Genomic DNA, 19,377 nt, shown 5'->3' on the forward strand with positions numbered 1-19,377 from the left:
TAATTTGGTATTACTGTGTAGGCTAAAAAACCTTTGTGAAAATATCCCATCTTAAAGCATGGATCGCTTAAAGGGGGTTCCAATAGCCTCCAAGTCAGTTCAACCATTTTGATGCTACATACAGTGTCTATTTGAAAATAGCCGATCTACCAGCTCACAACCTGTGGTGATGTGACTTGTTATGAGCTTGTAGATCTGCTAGTTTCAAAAATATCTTGGAAAAAAAGTGAAAGGTTTTGAATATTACAAATCTTGCAGGGGGTCCCTGGCAAATAATCTTTTCAGATAGGGGTCCGCAGCCAAATACAGTATTAAAATTGACATGAAAATCTTTGAGAATCACTAACTTACTGTAAGGTAACAAGAACAAGAATGATTCAATGAACTTACGATTAGAGTCTGTCAAGTCTCAAATGCTGATTCAACCGATTGTGACCATTCAGTTTCAGTACTGTTGTTTATTTTCTCATGTAATTGTGTAGCCTGACATGAATTCATTAAAGGTCTACAGTGTGACTAAGCAAAGCATTGTAATCAAACAAGAGGCAATTGTTGAAATCATGAATAGGTGGTAGAATAATCGACAGTACTATTTACGTTTCTTGATACTTTACTCATTAACCTTACCTTACAGTACACGTGTACATCTACTTAAGGAGTGCATTAGTTTAGAATAGATCCAAGCTGCAGTCAGAAATAGAATACACAAGAAATGTGACATTGATCGGCCTATTTGAGTTTAGCTGCAGACAGACAGACAGACAGACAGACAGACAGACAGACAGACAGACAGACAGGCAGGCAGGCAGGCAGGCAGGCAGGCAGGCACGCACGCACGCACGCACGCACGCACGCACGCACGCACGCACGCACGCACGCACACACAGAGGCAATCACATGATCTCCTGGCAGAGATAATAAGAGTAAAATAAATGAAATACTGCTAGTCACATACTCCATCTACTGCTGTCCTTTGACCATAGTTGACTCATAAGACACTTCTGTTTTCTTAAGGTAGGTTTACTGTATTGTGTGTGGCAGATGAATGGTAGAAGTGGTATTGGAGTTTTAACTCAATAATCAGGGGAAAAACTTGGCCTTATCAAAAGCAAAAATAATTAGGTACTTGCCCTGGCACACCTTTGTCTGTCCTCACCTATTCCCTTTCCCTAGCATCTGTCAATACTTTCATGAATGGGATCACTCAAGTATGAGAATTTCTACAGGTATATACGTAGGCACCAAAATAAAATGTAGTCACTTCAATTGAAATTGTTTATCTTTCCAATGGAGAAGATATCCTGTAATAAACTGAACTGATAGTGAACATGGAAGCTACAGTATAATGCAACATGCGTGCATGGTATTGTCACATTTCTCTTCATTTGGCTGCTATTGTCTGCAAGCAAACAGCATTCACATCACCTGCTTTTCAATAGGGTTCCTTTGTTATCCTTATTTAGTTTGACCTCTGCATAATTTCTTTTTTGTTTTACAAAACAAAAAAGAACATGATCTTTCATTGACAATTCGGGCCTACTATTTATCTGCAAATAGTCTATATAGCCTACATATCCCCTATGGTATGTGCTATGTAGCAAGAAAGCGCATCATGATATCCCAAATAATGAGATTTGTTTGTTTTTCTTCTGCTTGGGGAGAAGGAAGCAATTATTCAGATGACTTGTCCATAAGTGTGACATGACGTCGGCACCTCCTCACATTACTGCAATCTCATGGGCAAACATTAACAACTGGAGCAACAGTAATGCAAGCTGTAGATCATAATTGGTCAACATCAATTTCTCATTCTCGAACTGGAATTTTTTAAAACACTGCTGACGTAGGAGGGGCATTTAACTTTCATCATTAGCCGCTTCCATCAAAGACATAATAATTCTACAGTGAACCAACAACCCTACTTTAGCAAATAGGAGAGTTTTTTCACATAAGGATGATATAAATATAGTTGACTATGATGGAACACTTAGTTTGAGTTGACTAACTAGCAACAGCAAAAGGACTGCAATACAGGCGAAACCTTATATCTCTGATAACATGGGCAAAAATGTGTGCATTTGCTATACATGGACTTACAGACCGATTGTTATGCTTCTGTCCGTAGGCCTATTAACTTGTATGGCTCACTGTTCAGAAACTCCAGCAGCTGTCATTGGGAAAGAGTATCCACGCGGATATCACTGGGCAGTTGGTAAGTAGCTATATTTAATCATCTAATCATCAAGGAGGCCTAATTCATTCAAATTAAGCATGGTATGCCGCTTATATGCTTAAGGTATCCTAATCAATACATGAACATGTCTAGAACAATTTTGTTCTGAACAACTATTCCTGCCTCTGTTTCAATGAACACAGTAATACACAATTTATGATAATCATAATGATAATTAATCTCCATTGATCACAGACTTAATAATGATAGATAGATCGTTTTTTGTGTGTTTTGTCTTGTTTTTTCTTGTTGATGAACGTGTACCATGCATGGGCAGTAAACAGTAGGAATTAATGTAATGTAAATGATTTGCTGCTGTTGACATTAGATTGACCCTTATACGCAGCAGTTGTATATATCATCTTGTACACCTATTTTCCAGGTCATTTGATGGGGAAGAAGAGCATTGAAATCCCACTGGACAGACAGGCCAACAACCAGCAAGACAGTGATGACCTAACACCCTTAGAGAGGGGTGATACAGTACTGGACAGAAACGAACGCCCATTAAAGTTCCTGCAAGCATTTCTGAGAGCTTCAGTCCTTCAAAAGCGTGGAAGACAGATGCCAAACACTGCAGAGGAGCTGACCATCCTCAGGAGCAGGTGGAGAGAAGAGGATAAAGACTAATATCTCCAGAGGTAATTTGATAATAGGCTACAGGTAGTCTTGGTTCTTGGCAATTAACCACTTAAACCTAATTTGTTGACTGGAGTCCCCAAGGGGTCTAATAGGCTACTAGGCCCCCTCCTTTTTGCCTCTCTACACCAAATGCCTTTGCCGAACATAGGTGATTTACAAGCTCACAATGCATCGCATTGTGAGCTTGAAAATTCTGCATAGTTTTCCTCCTAGAAACTCCATCCACACTGTAAAAAATGCAGCTTACTGTGGAATGGTGTGCATGTTCATGTCATTTTGAAATGTTTTGTAGTTTTTGAAATATTTAACTTTAAACACCCAATAAAGTCTATGGAAAATACAATGTTATTTTCATTTGAAAGCCCTTTCTTCTTCCACTTGTTTGCAATCATATTACTTCAGCATGTGTTAACTTACAGACTCCATTTAAACTTTAAAAGGTTGAGGTATATTATGATCACTTTTATACTTTTGAAGCTATCCCACTTCAAAGCACATGTGAATCTCATAGTCTTTTCAACTTTTCCAATACATAGCCTACTAATGGTGTTTGCTAGAAGGGAGAGAGAAGGACATGGGAGGAATGACCCTTGTCTTATTTGTAAAGTCACTGCAGCCACAATTTTTACACTACAGATATGTTTTTTACATCAGTATTTTGAACTAGTTTTACCTATTGCATTGCCTAAGTGGATGATAATGAGATGTGGTCATTAAATCTACATGTTTCCCTTTTTATTTTCTTGCACACAGGTGTCAGATCTCTTACTACTGGTCGAGTGACAATCGCTATGGACTTTGTACCAACAATCAGTCTGGGAACTTAGCAAACCATTATTTACTAAAATGTACTGACTAATATACAGTATATATAAATAATAATTGTGTGTGTCTATTTGATCACATGTCTAACAATGTTACGAATCATATGTACTTTACTTTGTTTTTTGTGTTCTTCAGAGTGAGTTTAGGCCTATTCAAATTATTGTCTCATATTTACATTACCTGTCTGTTTATTATCCTTATGAATACTGTTGTACTTTGTTCAATCAGATTACAATAGGTTATGAATGTCAAAAATAGCCTGAATAAATTTGACATTTGAAATCTGCATTGTGGATATCTAACCATTCTCACACCATTAACCATTGACACACAATATAGCCTATTGCCTATCTACCCTGTTGATCATCAAACTTCCACTTACATGAACCGTTGAATTGAAATGCCTTTCCATTCCATTCCATTCCATGATAAACAGAATTTTCAGATTTTAAACTTGAACCCACATGTGAATTCAATTTGTACCACTAGAGGGCAGGCAAACACTAAAACTGTTACAGTTTCCTCTAAATCCTCATCCACTAATTTTTTTTTTTCCAACTTTACAAACAAAAGCTGAATACACATGTCACAGTAGCCCACTGTGTCAATATAACATTTTCAATGTTGGGTTAGTTAACCACTTAAAACATATACACTTGACCCGAGTCCCCTCTGTACTAGGTCCGCTTCTTTTTTCCCTTTTATACCAAAACTCTTTACTGAAAGTATCCGATCTGCAAGCTCACAAAGTGTTGTAAAGCAACACAATTGTGATCTTGTAGATCGAGCTTGCTTTCACCAAATGTTTACCCCGGGGGTACATGAGAAAGTGGAAAATTTAAGAATTTATTTTACTGATATGTAAATACTTTTTTGCACATCATTTGAACATAACAACTAGACCCCCCCCACCCCTACCCCTATATAGCACACAACAAGGCGTTATTTTCAACAACAACAAATTGGTGATATTTGACAATTTGGCCAATGTTTGAATTTCCTTATAGTATGGTTTGTTTTTGATGTGGTAATGGTCTTTGTGAAAAAGGCCAGCTGAAGGCAGTGGAGTACAGCTGATTGGCAAGGCCAGCTGAACTCGATTGCCTAACTAATCAGTCAGCTGAAGCCCATGACAATCAAGCAGGGTGTTCCTGTGCAGACCTTCATGTGTGCGTGTCTTTGTTGTGAGTACATATTTGTTTGTGCAGATGTCTGAAGTTGATTGTTACGTTTGTGTTATTTAGGCAGGTATTATGTTTGACATTATTGTTTGTGGATTCGGTGTTAATCGTTTTATGTTATTTGTTTATTGTATTCTGACAGAACCACACCCACACCTCTGTACAGTTTGAAGCTTGCCTGTGAAAATCTGCAGTAAAAAAAGTCAACTATCTGCGCATATATCGTTCTTTGCGAACCACCTGGAGCGGTGTAGAGCTCCCCACCGGCACTCTAAAACAGTCTTATTATTATTCTTTTTTTTTTACCAGGTTGCTTGCAGCCTGGTCTAGGAAGAGACTGATTAACTAGTAAACACTTTCTAAACACTTTCTAGCGACCTTTTCATCATTAGCTGTCCTTCAATCCTTTAAGCCAATGGGGAGACTTCCCCGAGACCTCCTGTTGGAGTTGAAATTCACCTTATGACCCACACAAAGTACAGATACTTGTAGCACGGAGACAATAAGGAAAAACCAGACTCAGACAGGCAGCGAAGGGTGTAAGGAAACATGTTTTGTATTCAGATCAGAGAGACAATAGAAGGTTACAGTATATCACAGGTCCGCAACATCGGCCGTCCATCTCTCCGCAGTGTAACAGAGCAAGCACGAGCTTTTAACATTGTCCAGTAACATAAACATATGACATCATAGGATGTGACATCGATGAGGTTCCGTGCGAAGGTGGACTTCTCGGATTGGATGAGAGCGATGGTTACGTCGTCGTCTGATGATGGTAGATGATGGTAGATTATGATGGGAGGATGATGGTGTGACCGTTTATCTCTGGACAACAGCGTCCCCATGTCTGGGTCAACACGTTTGACATCTTGCTCTGACCCACTGGTCAGTGGAGGCTTGGTGACATGGGTGTAAGACAGCTGTAAGAAAGGATTAGTGTGGAAAAGAACACCGATATGGTGTTCTCATAACATAGATTGTCACAGAAAGCCTGTAGCATGTCTTTGACCTTGGCTTGCAGACACAGAGACTGCTAGTAGAGAGTACAGAGTACTTTTAACATGACTGAGGGACAGGCCCATGAGACCATATTAATAGGACATTTTAACCAGGTTAAGGACCCTAGACACATTATGATAATTCAGATAAGAGTAATCAGATAAGAGTAATCAAATAACTCTATCACCTCCCCATACTCTGAACGACAGGTGTCCTCCCATGCTATGGGATCATAGCCCAGAACCAAAAAAAAGTGTGGTCGTCGCCACCAAACAAACTATTAAAAAAAGAAAAAAGTGTGGTCGTTGCCACCAAACATCTATATTAAAAAAAAAACTGTGTGGTCGTCGTCGCCACCAAACAAACTATTGACTTGACTCCTCATACACACACACACACAGTGCCACCTCCAACAGCGATTTGTTACTCCGCGAGCGAAAGGGTACACAGGACCACGGGTCCATTTCGTTCCGTGCGGGGACGCTGGAGAGAGCAACCTGGTCATCATTTCTTGTTTAATTGTCAGTTTAGAAATGTGAAGATACCCTGTATACTGTTGGTTTGTTTAGTAAGAGAACAATGTTGCACATTAAGCTAATCATCTGGGGACCCCCCAAAATCCTGGGGGTCCCGACCCCCAGTTTCTAGATCATGGCTTTGAAGGCGAACGAGAACGCTGCACCCAGCGTTAGCCCGAGAGACAGGAAGAAGGCCATAATGGCTCCTGCTGTCTCTGCTTCATGTTGTGCAACCTTCTTTGGTGCATAGCACAAGCACAAGGTTGCCAGGTATCCATTGGACAAAGCGAAGAGGATCATGAAGAGGATGTACCAGGAGTCATGGCCAAACCACACAGGTAGGTAGTGACGAGGCTGCACGTTACACAGCATGAACAGAGGTATAAAGACCACCCGCACACCCACCAGGATGGGCAGCCAGATACTGTCTGCACGTGGCCACATACAGACTGCCGGCAGGCCCTTCCCAACAGTGTCCATCACGTTGTAGAGCAGGAAACATGAGGTGGGGATGAAGTAGGTGTCCCAGGCTCCTCCTCCCTCAGCTATCGTGGACTTGACGTGCACTGTGACGGCTGGGAACATTCCAATGGTAATGGTGAAGTTCAAACAAACAGACATGGCAAACACCCAGATCTGTTTCAAGATGGCAAAAACAGAAACAACTGGTTTGTCCTCAACTTCAGTCAGACTGAACGCAACATCTGGCTTGTTCTCCTGGACAGAGGATGTCATGAGTCTGTTGCTCTCCATGTAGTATTGGAAAAATTCTATTCTGGACAGTGCGTGGTAGGAGAGGTTAGCCAGTAGGACGACAACGCAGGCTGTGAGGAAGTAGCCAAAGACATTGCCCTGCACAGCTGAGCTAGTGGCCACAGTACAGATCATGGAGACGGCAGCCACAACGCCGGCCATTCCTTGCCCACTCACCATGGGCGTGGTGTAAGACACAGGCAGTAACCCTGCCAGTCCAAAAAGGCTGCCCTCGTAAATGGCATTGAAGGAGTTGATGCAGAAGATTATGATGAGGGTGAGACAGAAGAAGGGTAATGGTGCCATCTTTACCTTCACCAGCACGGCGGTCAACAGGAAGAACAACAGGATGACCGTCAGACTGCCTGACATACGCAGCTTCTGAGGAATCCTCTGGTGGATGAAGGAGTTGAAGCAGGTGAAGATGAGCATAGGCGACATGAAAAACAGTGACATCGCACTGCTGAAGTTTGATTGCAGAGCGTTCTGTGTGTGCCCTCTCTCCACAGTCCCATTGATTGCGCCGATGCCATCGATGGGCGGGTACTTCAACCTACTGATGAAGTACATTGTTGCTGCCGTGAAAAAATTCCATGGCAACGTACTTGCCAGGCCCAAGACAAAGAAGACGATCGAGACTCCATAATATTTATCGCTCGGTGCGTTGGTGGCCGTCATGACATCTGACAGAAGGTGTGTGAAAGTTTATGTGATTTGGAGCTTATTGACACACTCAGACACACGCATACACACAATGGAACAGAACAGGTTTAATAACTGGCTCTATAGGCTAACTGGTTATGACAAAGCAAACGCTCATTAAGTTCAGTCAATAGCACAGAGGATATGTATGCAGCTAAAGGCGCTATGTATAGAGCACAGAAGTCCTGATGTCACTCATTCATCCCCTGGGTCTATGGGGTATAACATTGGGTCATCTTAGAATCGTCTCATATAATAATTGTGGTCCAAAAATAAACAAACTGTCTCTGCGATATTGTCGGGGGGGGGGGGGGGGGTTGGCTTTGTATCGTTTATGATAGTCACTCATGAACTATTTTAATTCAGCCTTTCATCATTGCTTTCCAGTGCCGCTTTAGACTCCACAGGGGCCCTAAGCATGACACAGGACACATGCACGCGCGCGCAGCGCGCGTGCATGTGTCCTCCGTGCGATTTTTTTTTGCGGTTCTGGGTGGACTGGGTTCGTTTTTTTCGCGGTTGGGTTGGGTCCGTGGTTGGATTGGGTCCGTTTTCCGGCGGGTAGGGGCCTGCGTAGTGTGCGTGTAGGGAGAAGCGGCCCTGTTGCTTTCCTTTGGTTAAACCCAGGAAGAAAGCTGGTGAAGGTCTTTGGAAACCATGGTTTACAACAGGTCTCCAAAAATCCTCTATTCTAAAAAACAAATTTTATAAAAAAATCCTCACAAATCCCACACCACTTAATTCTACAATCTATAAGAAATATAAAAATAAATTAATTCATCTATTGAGGATATCAAAGAAAAGCTATTTTTCAAATAAATTCAGAGAATCATCAGACATCAGGTCTACTTGGAAGGTTGTCAATGAACTTCTCAACAAAAAAAAGGGTACTGCTCCCGTCCCGTCTCAGTTTAAGGATGGTGAAAAGACTTATAGTGACCCTAAAATTATAGCAAATGAATCAATTTTTTTTGGTGCAAATGTGGGTTCATCTCTGTCAAAAGATATGGGAATACCCAATAGTAATCATTTAGATTATATTAAGGGTAACTTCCCTACTCTTTTACAGTTTAAAGATACAAATGAAACAGGTGTTGGAATTAATTTCTAACTTGAAGATATCAGCAGCTGGTCATGATGATATTGGTGCTAAATTGATCAAATCAGTATCTTCTTCTATTATTAAACCACTTACACACATATTCAACCTATCCCATTAATCTGGGAAAGTTCCAACTGATTTAAAAATAGCCAAAGTTATTCCTCTGCATAAATCTGGAGATACAAGACTTTTTAATAATTATCGGCCAATATCAGTGTTGCCATGTTTTTCTAAAATATTGGAAAAACTAGTTTACAACAGAATGTTGCACCACAATATCTTATATGAGCATCAGTATGGTTTTAGGAAAAATCACTCTACAGATATGGCCTTATTACAACTGGTTGAAAATATCTACTCAGCCATTAATAACAAAGAATTTGCTCTTGGCATATTCCTAGATCTTTCTAAAGCATTTGATACCGTGGATTATACTATATTACTTGATAAATTACATAATTATGGTTTTCAAGGTATAACATTTAAATGGTTGTCTAGTTATGTTTATAACCGTGAACAATATGTTTATGCTAATGGTTGTTTTTCATCCAAAGTTAAGATGTCATGTGGAGTTCCTCAGAGGTCGATACTCGGACCCTTATTATTTCTTATTTATATCAATAACCTTGCTGCTGTATCCTCATCCTTTAAGCCGAATTTGTTTGCTGATGATACGAATTTGATTTTAACTCACAAGAATTTTGAATCACTCATTAAGGAAGCTAATTCTGGCATAGCTATGCTCTCTGAATGGTTTCTTGCAAATAAGTTATCACTAAATGTAAAGAAATCCAACTTTATTGTGTTTACAAGTAAAAACAAAAAATACTGTCATCATACAGCTAAGATTTCTATTGGTGGGATTGAAATTAGTCAAGTTTCATCCACCAAATTTCTAGGGGTCTTGGTGGATGAAAACTTGTCTTGGAAAGACCACATACTAACAATAACCAACAAAGTTTCAAGATCACTTGGTATCATCAGAAGAATCAGGGGCTTGGTTCATCAGGCTTGCCTCTTAACCCTTTATTACAGTTTAATGTATCCATATCTCATTTACTGCAATATCGTTTGGGCAAGTACATATCCATCTAATTTACACAAATTACTCATTACTCAAAAGAAATTTGTAAGAATAGCCGACACTGCCCTCTGGTGTTTGAACCATGGTTTGAACAGCTCAAAATAAAATAAAAAGAAACACAATTGCATAAACTATGACGTCATGCAAGTCTTTGTTGAATGTGTGTGTCATCTACCTATCTGTGCTGGGTCAGTTTAACCATTATAATCCTACATAAAGTGGTTATTTGAAAATAGCCGATCTACAAGCTCACAACACTTGGGATGTGACTTGTTGTGAGCTTGAACTATAACTAATATTTTGGAAACATTGAACCAAGACAAATCTTGTATGGGGGGTCCCTGGCACAAAATCTTTTCAGATAGGGGTCTGCAGCCAAATACAGTCACCAGTACATTATAACTTGACATGAAAATGTTTGAGTATAACTTACTGTAAGGTAACAAGAATGTCACAGGAAACGCTTGAAAGAAATGACCTACCTGCCATGGCACACCTTTGTCTGTCCTCACTTATTCCCTTTCCCTAAAATCTGTCAATACTTTCATGAATGGGATCACTCAAGTATGAGAATTTTTCACAGGTATATACGTAGGCACCAAAATAAAATGTAGTCACTTCAATTGAAATAGTTTATCTTTCCAATGGAGAAGATATCCTGTAATAAACTGAACTGATAGTGAAGGTGGAAGGTACAGTATAATAGTAACATGCATGCATGGTGTTGTCACATTTCTCTTCATTTGGCTGCTATTGTCTGCAAGCAAACAGCATTCACATCACCTGCTTTCAATAGAGTTCCTTTGTTATCCTTATTTAGTTTGACCTCGGCATAATTCCTTTTTTGTTTTACAAAACAAAAAAGAACATGATCTTTCATTGACAATTCGGGCCTACTATTTATCTGCAAATATCTATATAGCCTACATGTCCCCTATGCTATGTCCTATGGAGCAAGAGAAAGCACATCATGATATCCCAAATAATGATTGATTGATTATCAGCTAGCCATAAGCATCAGCATACATTTCTATTCTCTATTCTATTCTAACACAATTGTTTGTGTTTTTTCTGCTTGGGGAGAAGGAAGCAATTATTCAGGTGACTTGTCCTGACGTCATGACTTGACATGACGTCAGCACCTCCTCACATTACTGCAATCCCTGGGCAAACATTAACAACTGGAGCAACAGTAATGCAAGCTGTAGATCATAATTGGTCACCATCAATTTCTCATTCTGGAACTGGAATTTTTAAAAACACTGCTGAGTGCTGACGTAGCTCAGGAGGGGTATTTAACTTTCATCATTAGCCGCTTCCATCAAAGACGTAATGATTCTACAGTGAACCAACAACCCTACTTCAGCAAATAGGAGCGTTTTTTCACATAAGGATGATAGCCTAAATAGTTGACTAATGACTATGGTGGAACACTTAGTTTGAGTTGACTATCTAGCAGCAGCGAAAGGACTGTAATACAGGCGAAACCTTATATCTCTGATAACATGGGCAAAAATGTGTGCATTTGCTACACATGGACTTACAGACCGATTGTTATGCTTCTGTCAGTAGGCCTATTAACTTGTATGGCTCACTGTTCAGAAACTCCAGCAGGTGTCATTGGGAAAGAGTATCCACACGGATATCACTGGGCAGTTGGTAAGTAGCTATATTTGATCATCTAATCATCAAGTAGGCCAAATTCATTCAAATTAAGCATGGTATGCCGCTTATATGCTTAAGGTATCCTAATCAATACATGAACATGTCTAGAACAATTTGTTCTGAACAACTATTCCTGCCTCTGTTTCAATGAACACAATAATACACAATTTATGATAATCATAATGATAATTAATCTCCATTGATCACAGACTTAATAATGATAGATAGATAGTTTTTTTTTGTGTTTTGTCTTGTTTTTTCTTGTTGATGAACGTGTACCATGCATGGGCAGTAAACAATAGGAATTAATGTAATGTAAATGATTTGCTGCTGTTTACATTAGATTGACCCTTATACGCAGCAGTTGTATATATCATCTTGTACACCTATTTTCCAGATCATTTGATGGGGAAGAAGAGCATTGAAATCCCACTGGACAGACAGGCCAACAACCAGCAAGACAGTGATGACCTAACACCCTTAGAGAGGGGGGACACAGTACTGGACAGAAACGAACGCCCATTAAAGTTCCTGCAAGCATTTCTGAGAGCTTCAGTCCTTCAAAAGCGTGGAAGACAGATGCCAAACACTGCAGAGGAGCTGACCGTCCTCAGGAGCAGGTGGAGAGAAGAGGATAAAGACTAATATCTCAGAGGTAATTTAGACCTGGAACGCATCTGTGTCTCTTTAGATTTCTTTGGCTATTCAAAAATAGCAGATATACAAGCTCATAGCGCGGCACCGAGTGCTGCGCTATGAGCTTGTAGATCTGCTATTTTTGAAAAATCTTAAACATTTATTTTTTTATTTTTTTCAAAAAACTGTTAGGATTTAGAAAACATTTTTAAGAATCGCCTCAGGTCTTAATGGGTTAATAATAGGCTACAGGTAGTCTTGGTTCTTGGCAATTAACCACTTAAACCTAATTTGTTGACTGGAGTCCCCAAGGGGTCTAATAGGCTACTAGGCCCCCTCCTTTTTGCCTCTCTACACCAAATGCTTTTGTCGAAAATAGGTGATTTACAAGCTCACAATGCATTGCAACCGGTATGCGCTTTGAGAATGTAGATATGCTATTTTCGCGGAATATTTGCCCCAGATTCGGGACACTAGGCGGTATACTGTATGGTTAATCACTGTACCACTTATTTCAATTTTCGTTTCTTCAGAATAAATAATTTAAATAATAAAAAAATCATTTTAGAACTGTATACCATTAGAGTTTTAATCATTAAAGCAAACAGCTTATTTTACCTCCAGTATTGCATTGCCTAAGTGGATGATAATGAGATTTGGTCATTAAATCTACATGTTTCCCTTTTTATTTTCTTGCACACAGGTGTCAGATCTCTTACTACTGGTTGAGTGACAATCACTGGACTTTGTACCAACAATCAGTCTGGGAACTTAGCAAACCATTATTTACAAAAATGCACTGACTAATATACAGTATATATAAATAATAATTGTGTGTGTCTATTTGATCACATGTCTAACAATGTTATGAATCATATGTACTTTACTTTGTTTTTTGTGTTCTTCAGAGTGAGTTTAGGCCTATTAAAATTATTGTCTCACATTTACATTCCCCTTCTGTTTATTTTCCTTATGAATACTGTTATACTTTGTACAATCAGATTACAATATGTTATGAATGTCAAATAGCCTGAATAAATTTGACATTTATAATCTGCATTGTAGATATACCATTCTCACACCATTAACCATTGACACATTGATTGATTGATTGATGTACTTTATTTAGTAAGACATGTGAACAGCACATGACAGTACATAACAGTACATGGAAGTACAAATTCACAATACAAGGTCTACTAAACTGGAAATCTCATTAAGCACTAAGCTTGTTTAAGATGAGAACCCCATGCACACAAATCATGATGACATATAAGAGACAGACAGATATACACACTACTATACAGAATGTCATACAATCAGTTTACAGGTTACTGGTATGAAAAGTGAAAAATATGTACAAAAGAAGAAAGAGAGAGGGGGGGAGGTAGGGGGGTAGGTTAGGTTAGGACATGGGGTAGGTATAGGACTTGGACAGGGGCCATTTTTGAATTGCAGCCTCCTGAAGGTGTATCTTTAGGGCAGTTTTGAAAGTGAGTAGGGTTTTACACTCCTTTACTCCTTTTGGTAGGGCATTCCACATTTTTGATGAATAGCATGAGAACGAGTTCATTCCCTTTGTTGAGCCAATTGTGGAGCTGCCTCTGGTGTTATGATCATGGAATTCATTAACATTTTGGAAGTATTTTGACAAATACAGGGGGATCCCAATGTTGTGGTGTATCTTGAAGACCAGGCCCATAGCAAGTTGCTGTACTCTGTCCTCAACCCTAAGCCATCCAATCCTAGCAAAATGAGCAGGGGTTAGATGGGTTTTGTCATTGAGGCCAAGACGTAGCCTTACAAGTTTTTTTTGGGATGTTTGGAGCCTTGTTTTTAAGGCCTTGGAGGAGTTGTGATACCATGAAGTGCATGCATAATCATAATGACCTTGTATGAGGGCCCCTGCAAGAATCTTCAGAGTATTCTTACTGACTAGACGATCAATCCTCCACAAATAGCGTGTTGTTTGGTTGACCTTTTTGATCGCTCTTTCGGCGTTGTTGTTACCGGAGAGGTTTGCCTCCAAGATGGAACCCAGGTAGGTAATTTCCTCTTTTCTTGTGATAACATCATCACCCACTTTGATCGTGAAACTCTCAGCCTTGCTAAGGTTAGGACTGGACCCAAAGAGGATGGATTCAGTTTTACCCAGGTGTAATGAAAGTTTGTTGTCGGAGAGCCAGATGCAGATCTTGTTGAGTTCAGTGCTGAGAGTTTTCTCAACCTGCAGCCTGTCCCTATCCGAGACCAGCAGAGCCGAGTCATCTGCGAACAGGAACAGTCTGCAGTCACAAGCCAGCGGCGGACTGGCCATTTGGCGTACCGGGCAAATGCCCGGTGGGCCGCTGGGCCAGTGGGCCACTGGGCCACCCCCCCCCCCCCAAAAAAAATATAAATAAATCGCTCCCGTTTTAGGATTAATACGGTCATTTCTGGGTCAAGCGGCCCAATTATTAGTTACGTTAATGTCTGGGCTGGGATGCTTTCCAGCAGGGGCCTCAGTGCGGCTGCAGAGTTCATGTGCAGGGCTGGACTGAAACAGTGAAACTCCCCCCGTTGACAAAACGGGGGGAGGGGGGGTGGGCCTGTTCGGACCAAAATGCCAGGGCTGAATTTTGGCCCCAGTCCGGCCCTGTCACAAGCTGAAGACATATCATTCACATATATCAGGAACAGTAAAGGTCCTAGTATACTTCCTTGAGGAACACCACAAGTCACTGGGAGGGGAGGGGACTGGGTGCCGTTTACTTCCACCACTTGCTCCCTCCCTTCCAGGTAGGATCTCATCCAGTTCACCGACGTATCATCAAAACCTATTGCTTTGAGCTTATTGATCATAATTGGGTGATTAACGGTGTCAAAGGCCTTCTGGAGGTCCAGCATGACCATGCCGCAATATTTGCCCTTGTCGACATCTTGTTTGATAGAGTCGTTCAAGTAGAGAAGGCATGTGTCAGTGGAGTGGTTTGTTTTTGGTGTTTTTTATTTATTTACACACAATATAGCCTATTGCCTATACTGTTGATAATCAAAGTTCCACTTACATGAACCGTTGAATTGAAATGCCTTTCCATTCCATTCCATGATAAACCGAATTTTCAGATTTTAAACTTGTACCCACATGTGAATCCAATTTATACCACTAGAGGACAGGCAAACCCCAAAACCAACTTTACACTTGAAATGTATACACAGGTCACAGTAGCCTACTGTGTCAATATAAAATGTTCAATGTTGGGTTAGTTAACCACTTAAAACATATACACTTGACCCGAGTCCCCTAGGGCTCTGTACTAGGTCCGCTTCTTTTTTCCTTTTTATACCAAAACTATTTACTGAAAGAATCCGATTTGCAAGCTCACAAAATATTGCAAAGCAACACAATTGTGAGCTTGTAGATCTGCATGCTTTCACCAAATGTTTACCCCAGAACAGGGAAAGCTAGGGTTCATGTGGGTAAATCAGACTGTATGTATTTCAGTCAGATAACTCACAAATAGATTGAGACCATTAATAGCTTGAGAACATTGCATTTATAAAATTTTAATACAAGTTTGAATATTGTGATCTTGGTGTCCAGACTCTGCTATATTACCCCCTGCTCAGCCTAGAAGATAACCATTTAAGAGCAAGGAGATATACATCTACTGTATAACAAACCCCCCAGGGGATTTGTTATCCCCTGGGGGGTTTACCACCAGCACCACCAGGAAAGCAGGGCCTGGTGGTGAGAGCAAACAAAGCGCAACTAAGTGCAACATTTAGTGGCTGGTTGACACGTCACATGTAATGTCGCATGCATAGAGCTGCACAATGCACATGCATGTAAACCTCTCGAGTGTATCTGCCTGAACTAGCTCGCAGGCTACGCATCATCTTTTCAAGTATGTTAAATGTATGTTTTTCCTTTTATTTTTTGTAAAACTTGGTGGAGAAGCTATGCATAAAATATCTGAATTTGAGTTTAAATGTGAACGCTATGGGGGATTCCAAATGACGCCCCTTGGGGTATCCTACATGAGAAAATGGAAAATGTAAGAATTTATTTTACTGTTATGTTTAAATACTTTGCACATCATTTGAACATAATGACTAAAATTTTGTCTGACTCGGTTCCACAGATTTGTGAAAATAGCACACAACAAGGTGTTAGTTTCAACAAGAACAATTGGTAATATTTGACAATTTGGCCAATGTTTGAATTTTCTTATAGTATTATTAGTGTGGTTGCCCTAACAGGGCAACCAGACTATAGTAATCCTCCGGCTTTATTATTTTCCTAGATAAACAATACTTTGAACCGCATCTCCTCCCACAGTTTTTGGAGTGTGAAAAAACTCAAATTCAAGTATTTTTTTCTCAGAAACCGTAAAAGCTAGAGTTACCAGATTTGGAGGGGAGGTTCATAATTTAGTCCAAAATTATTGAAAAAATAATTACACTAATCGGCCACATGGTGGCGCTATAACAGCCCCCTTTACGTTTTGGCCTATAACTCTTGAACCGTAGGTCGTAAAATCAAAATTTATTTTCCCCTAGATTCCTTGGGTCATGACGCAACTCCCCATATAGGCCACGCCCATTTGCGTCAGGATAGATTTTCCGCCATTTTGAATTTTCTTCAAAACACACTTTTAGCTCCTCCTCCCACATATTTTCTCCAAATTTCACAAAAATCAGTACACATGATCTCTGGACCCATGCGATAATCTGGACCGAAACAGAATTTTGATAGTCCATACCGTTCGTCCGTAAATGGCTTCCAAAGTTAGCGGAAGGGGCTTGTTTTACAAAAAAGGCCACAAATCACGAACGAAATGTCCAGTCAATCCCAAATTTGAATCACATGTCAAGGGTGGTTTACTCAACAAATCCCCAAAAGTATTTCCACTTTGATCCATAGGGGGCGCCACAAATGCTCAAAATGTAACCTTTTGATGCAAAAACCATATGTTGGGGGGACCAATCCTCTCAAAATGAAACGCAAGTGATCTCAGGAGTTGCGTGACAATGTAATTGGCGCAGCCTCCGACGGTATTCCTCCCAGCGTATTCCTCGAGTCCCGGCGGCAGCGACCCGCGACTCGCGTCGGCGCAACCACACTCTGCAATTGCCCTGAATTGCGACGCGTCTAGTTATGGTTTGTTGGTCACTTTTGACGTAGTAATGGTCTTTGTGAAAAAGGCCAGCTGAAGGCAGTGGAGTACAGCTGATTGGCAAGGCCAGCTGAACTCCATTGCCTAACTAATCAGTCAGCTGAAGCCCATGACACTCAATTATAGCAATCAACAGGACCAGCCTGCTGTGTGTTTCTTTTATGTGCAGACCCTCATGTGTGCGTCTCTTTGTTGTGAGTACATATTTTTTTGTGCAGATGTCTGAAGTTGATTGTTAAGTTTGTGTTATTTAGGCAGGTGTTATGTTTGGCATTATTGTTTTTGGATTGGGTGTTAATCGTTCTATGTTATTTGAACCACCTGGAGCAGTGTAAAGCTCCCCACCGGCACTCTAAAACGTATTATTCATAATCTTACTGTATATAATTTTAGAATAATCGTATTATTATTCTTAATTTTAAATTGTCAAGTTAGAAATGTGAAGATACCCTGTATACACTTATACTGTATGTTGGTTTGTTTAGTAAGCAAACAATGTTGCACATTAAGCTAATCATCTGGAGACCACCCAAAATCCTTGGGGACCCACCTTGGGGTCCCGACCCCCAGTTTCTAGATCATGGCTTTGAAGGCGAACGAGAACGCTGCACCCAGCGTTAGCCCCAGAGACACGAAAAAGGCCATAATGGTTCCTGCTGTCTCTGCTTCATGTTGTGCAACCTTCTTTGGTGCATAGCACAAGCACAAGGTTGCCAGGTATCCATTGGACAAAGCGAAGAGGATCATGAAGAGGATGTACCAGGAGTCATGGCCAAACCACACAGGTAGGTAGTGACGAGGCTGCACGTTACACAGCATGAACAGAGGTATGAAGACCACCCGCACACCCACCAGGATGGGCAGCCAGATACTGTCTGCACGTGGCCACATACAGACTGCCGGCAGGCCCTTCCCAACAGTGTCCATCACGTTGTAGAGCAGGAAACATGAGGTGGGGATGAAGTAGGTGTCCCAGGCTCCTCCTCCCTCAGCTATCGTGGACTTGACGTGCACTGTGATGGCTGGGAACATTCCAATGGAGATGGTGAAGTTTAAACAAACAGACATGGCAAACACCCAGATCTGTTTCAAGATGGCAAAAACAGAAACAACTGGTTTGTCCTCCCCTTCAGTCAGACTGAACGCAACATCTGGCTTGTTCTCCTGGACAGAGTATGTCATGAGTCTGTTGCTCTCCATGTAGTATTGGAAAAATTCTATTCTGGACAGTGCGTGGTAGGAGAGGTTAGCCAGTATGACGACAATGCAGGCTGTGAGGAAGTAGCCAAAGACATTGTCCTGCACAGCTGAGCTAGTGGCCACAGTACAGATCATGGAGACGGCAGCCACAACGCCGGCCATTCCTTGCCCACTCACCATGGGCGTGGTGTAAGACACAGGCAGCAACCCTGCCAGTCCAAAAAGGCTGCCCGCGTAAATGGCATTGAAGGAGTTGATGCAGAAGATTATGATGAGGGTGAGACAGAAGAAGGGTAATGGTGCCATCTTTACCTTCACCAGCACGGCGGTCAACAGGAAGAACAACAGGATGACCGTCAGACTGCCTGACATACGCAGCTTCTGAGGAATCCTCTGGTGGATGAAGGAGTTGAAACAGGTGAAGATGAGCAAGGGCGACATGTTACACAGTGACATCGCACTGCTGAAGTTTGATTGCAGAGCGTTCTGTGTGTGCCCTCTTTCCACAGTCCCATTGATTGCGCCGATGCCATCGATGGGCGGGTACTTCAACCTACTGATGAAGTACATCGTTGCTGCCGTGAAAAAATTCCATGGCAACGAACTTGCCAGGCCCAAGACAAAGCAGATGATCGAGACTCCATAATATTTATCGCTCGGTGCGTTGGTGGCCGTCAT

General features: G+C 41.0%; 2 protein-coding genes across 2 annotated transcripts; both read right to left on the reverse strand.

Moving 5' to 3' along the window:
* Positions 1–6,524: 6,524 nt before the first annotated feature.
* Positions 6,525–7,829, reverse strand: LOC308078433 (equilibrative nucleoside transporter 1-like; the record flags this gene model as incomplete). Its single annotated transcript, XM_080419598.1, has 1 exon — positions 6,525–7,829. The coding sequence occupies one exon, from the start codon at positions 7,827–7,829 to the stop codon at positions 6,525–6,527; it is 1,305 nt and encodes a 434-aa protein (XP_080275724.1).
* A 10,243-nt stretch (positions 7,830–18,072) lies between these two features.
* On the reverse strand, positions 18,073–19,377 carry LOC308078286 (equilibrative nucleoside transporter 1-like; the record flags this gene model as incomplete). The annotated part of the gene is made up of 1 exon (XM_080419406.1): positions 18,073–19,377. One exon carries the CDS (start codon positions 19,375–19,377, stop codon positions 18,073–18,075), a length of 1,305 nt encoding a protein of 434 aa, XP_080275532.1.

Source organism: Gymnoscopelus braueri (assembly GCF_963280865.1).
Source record: "Gymnoscopelus braueri genome assembly, chromosome: 22".
Lineage (NCBI taxonomy): Eukaryota > Metazoa > Chordata > Actinopteri > Myctophiformes > Myctophidae > Gymnoscopelus > Gymnoscopelus braueri.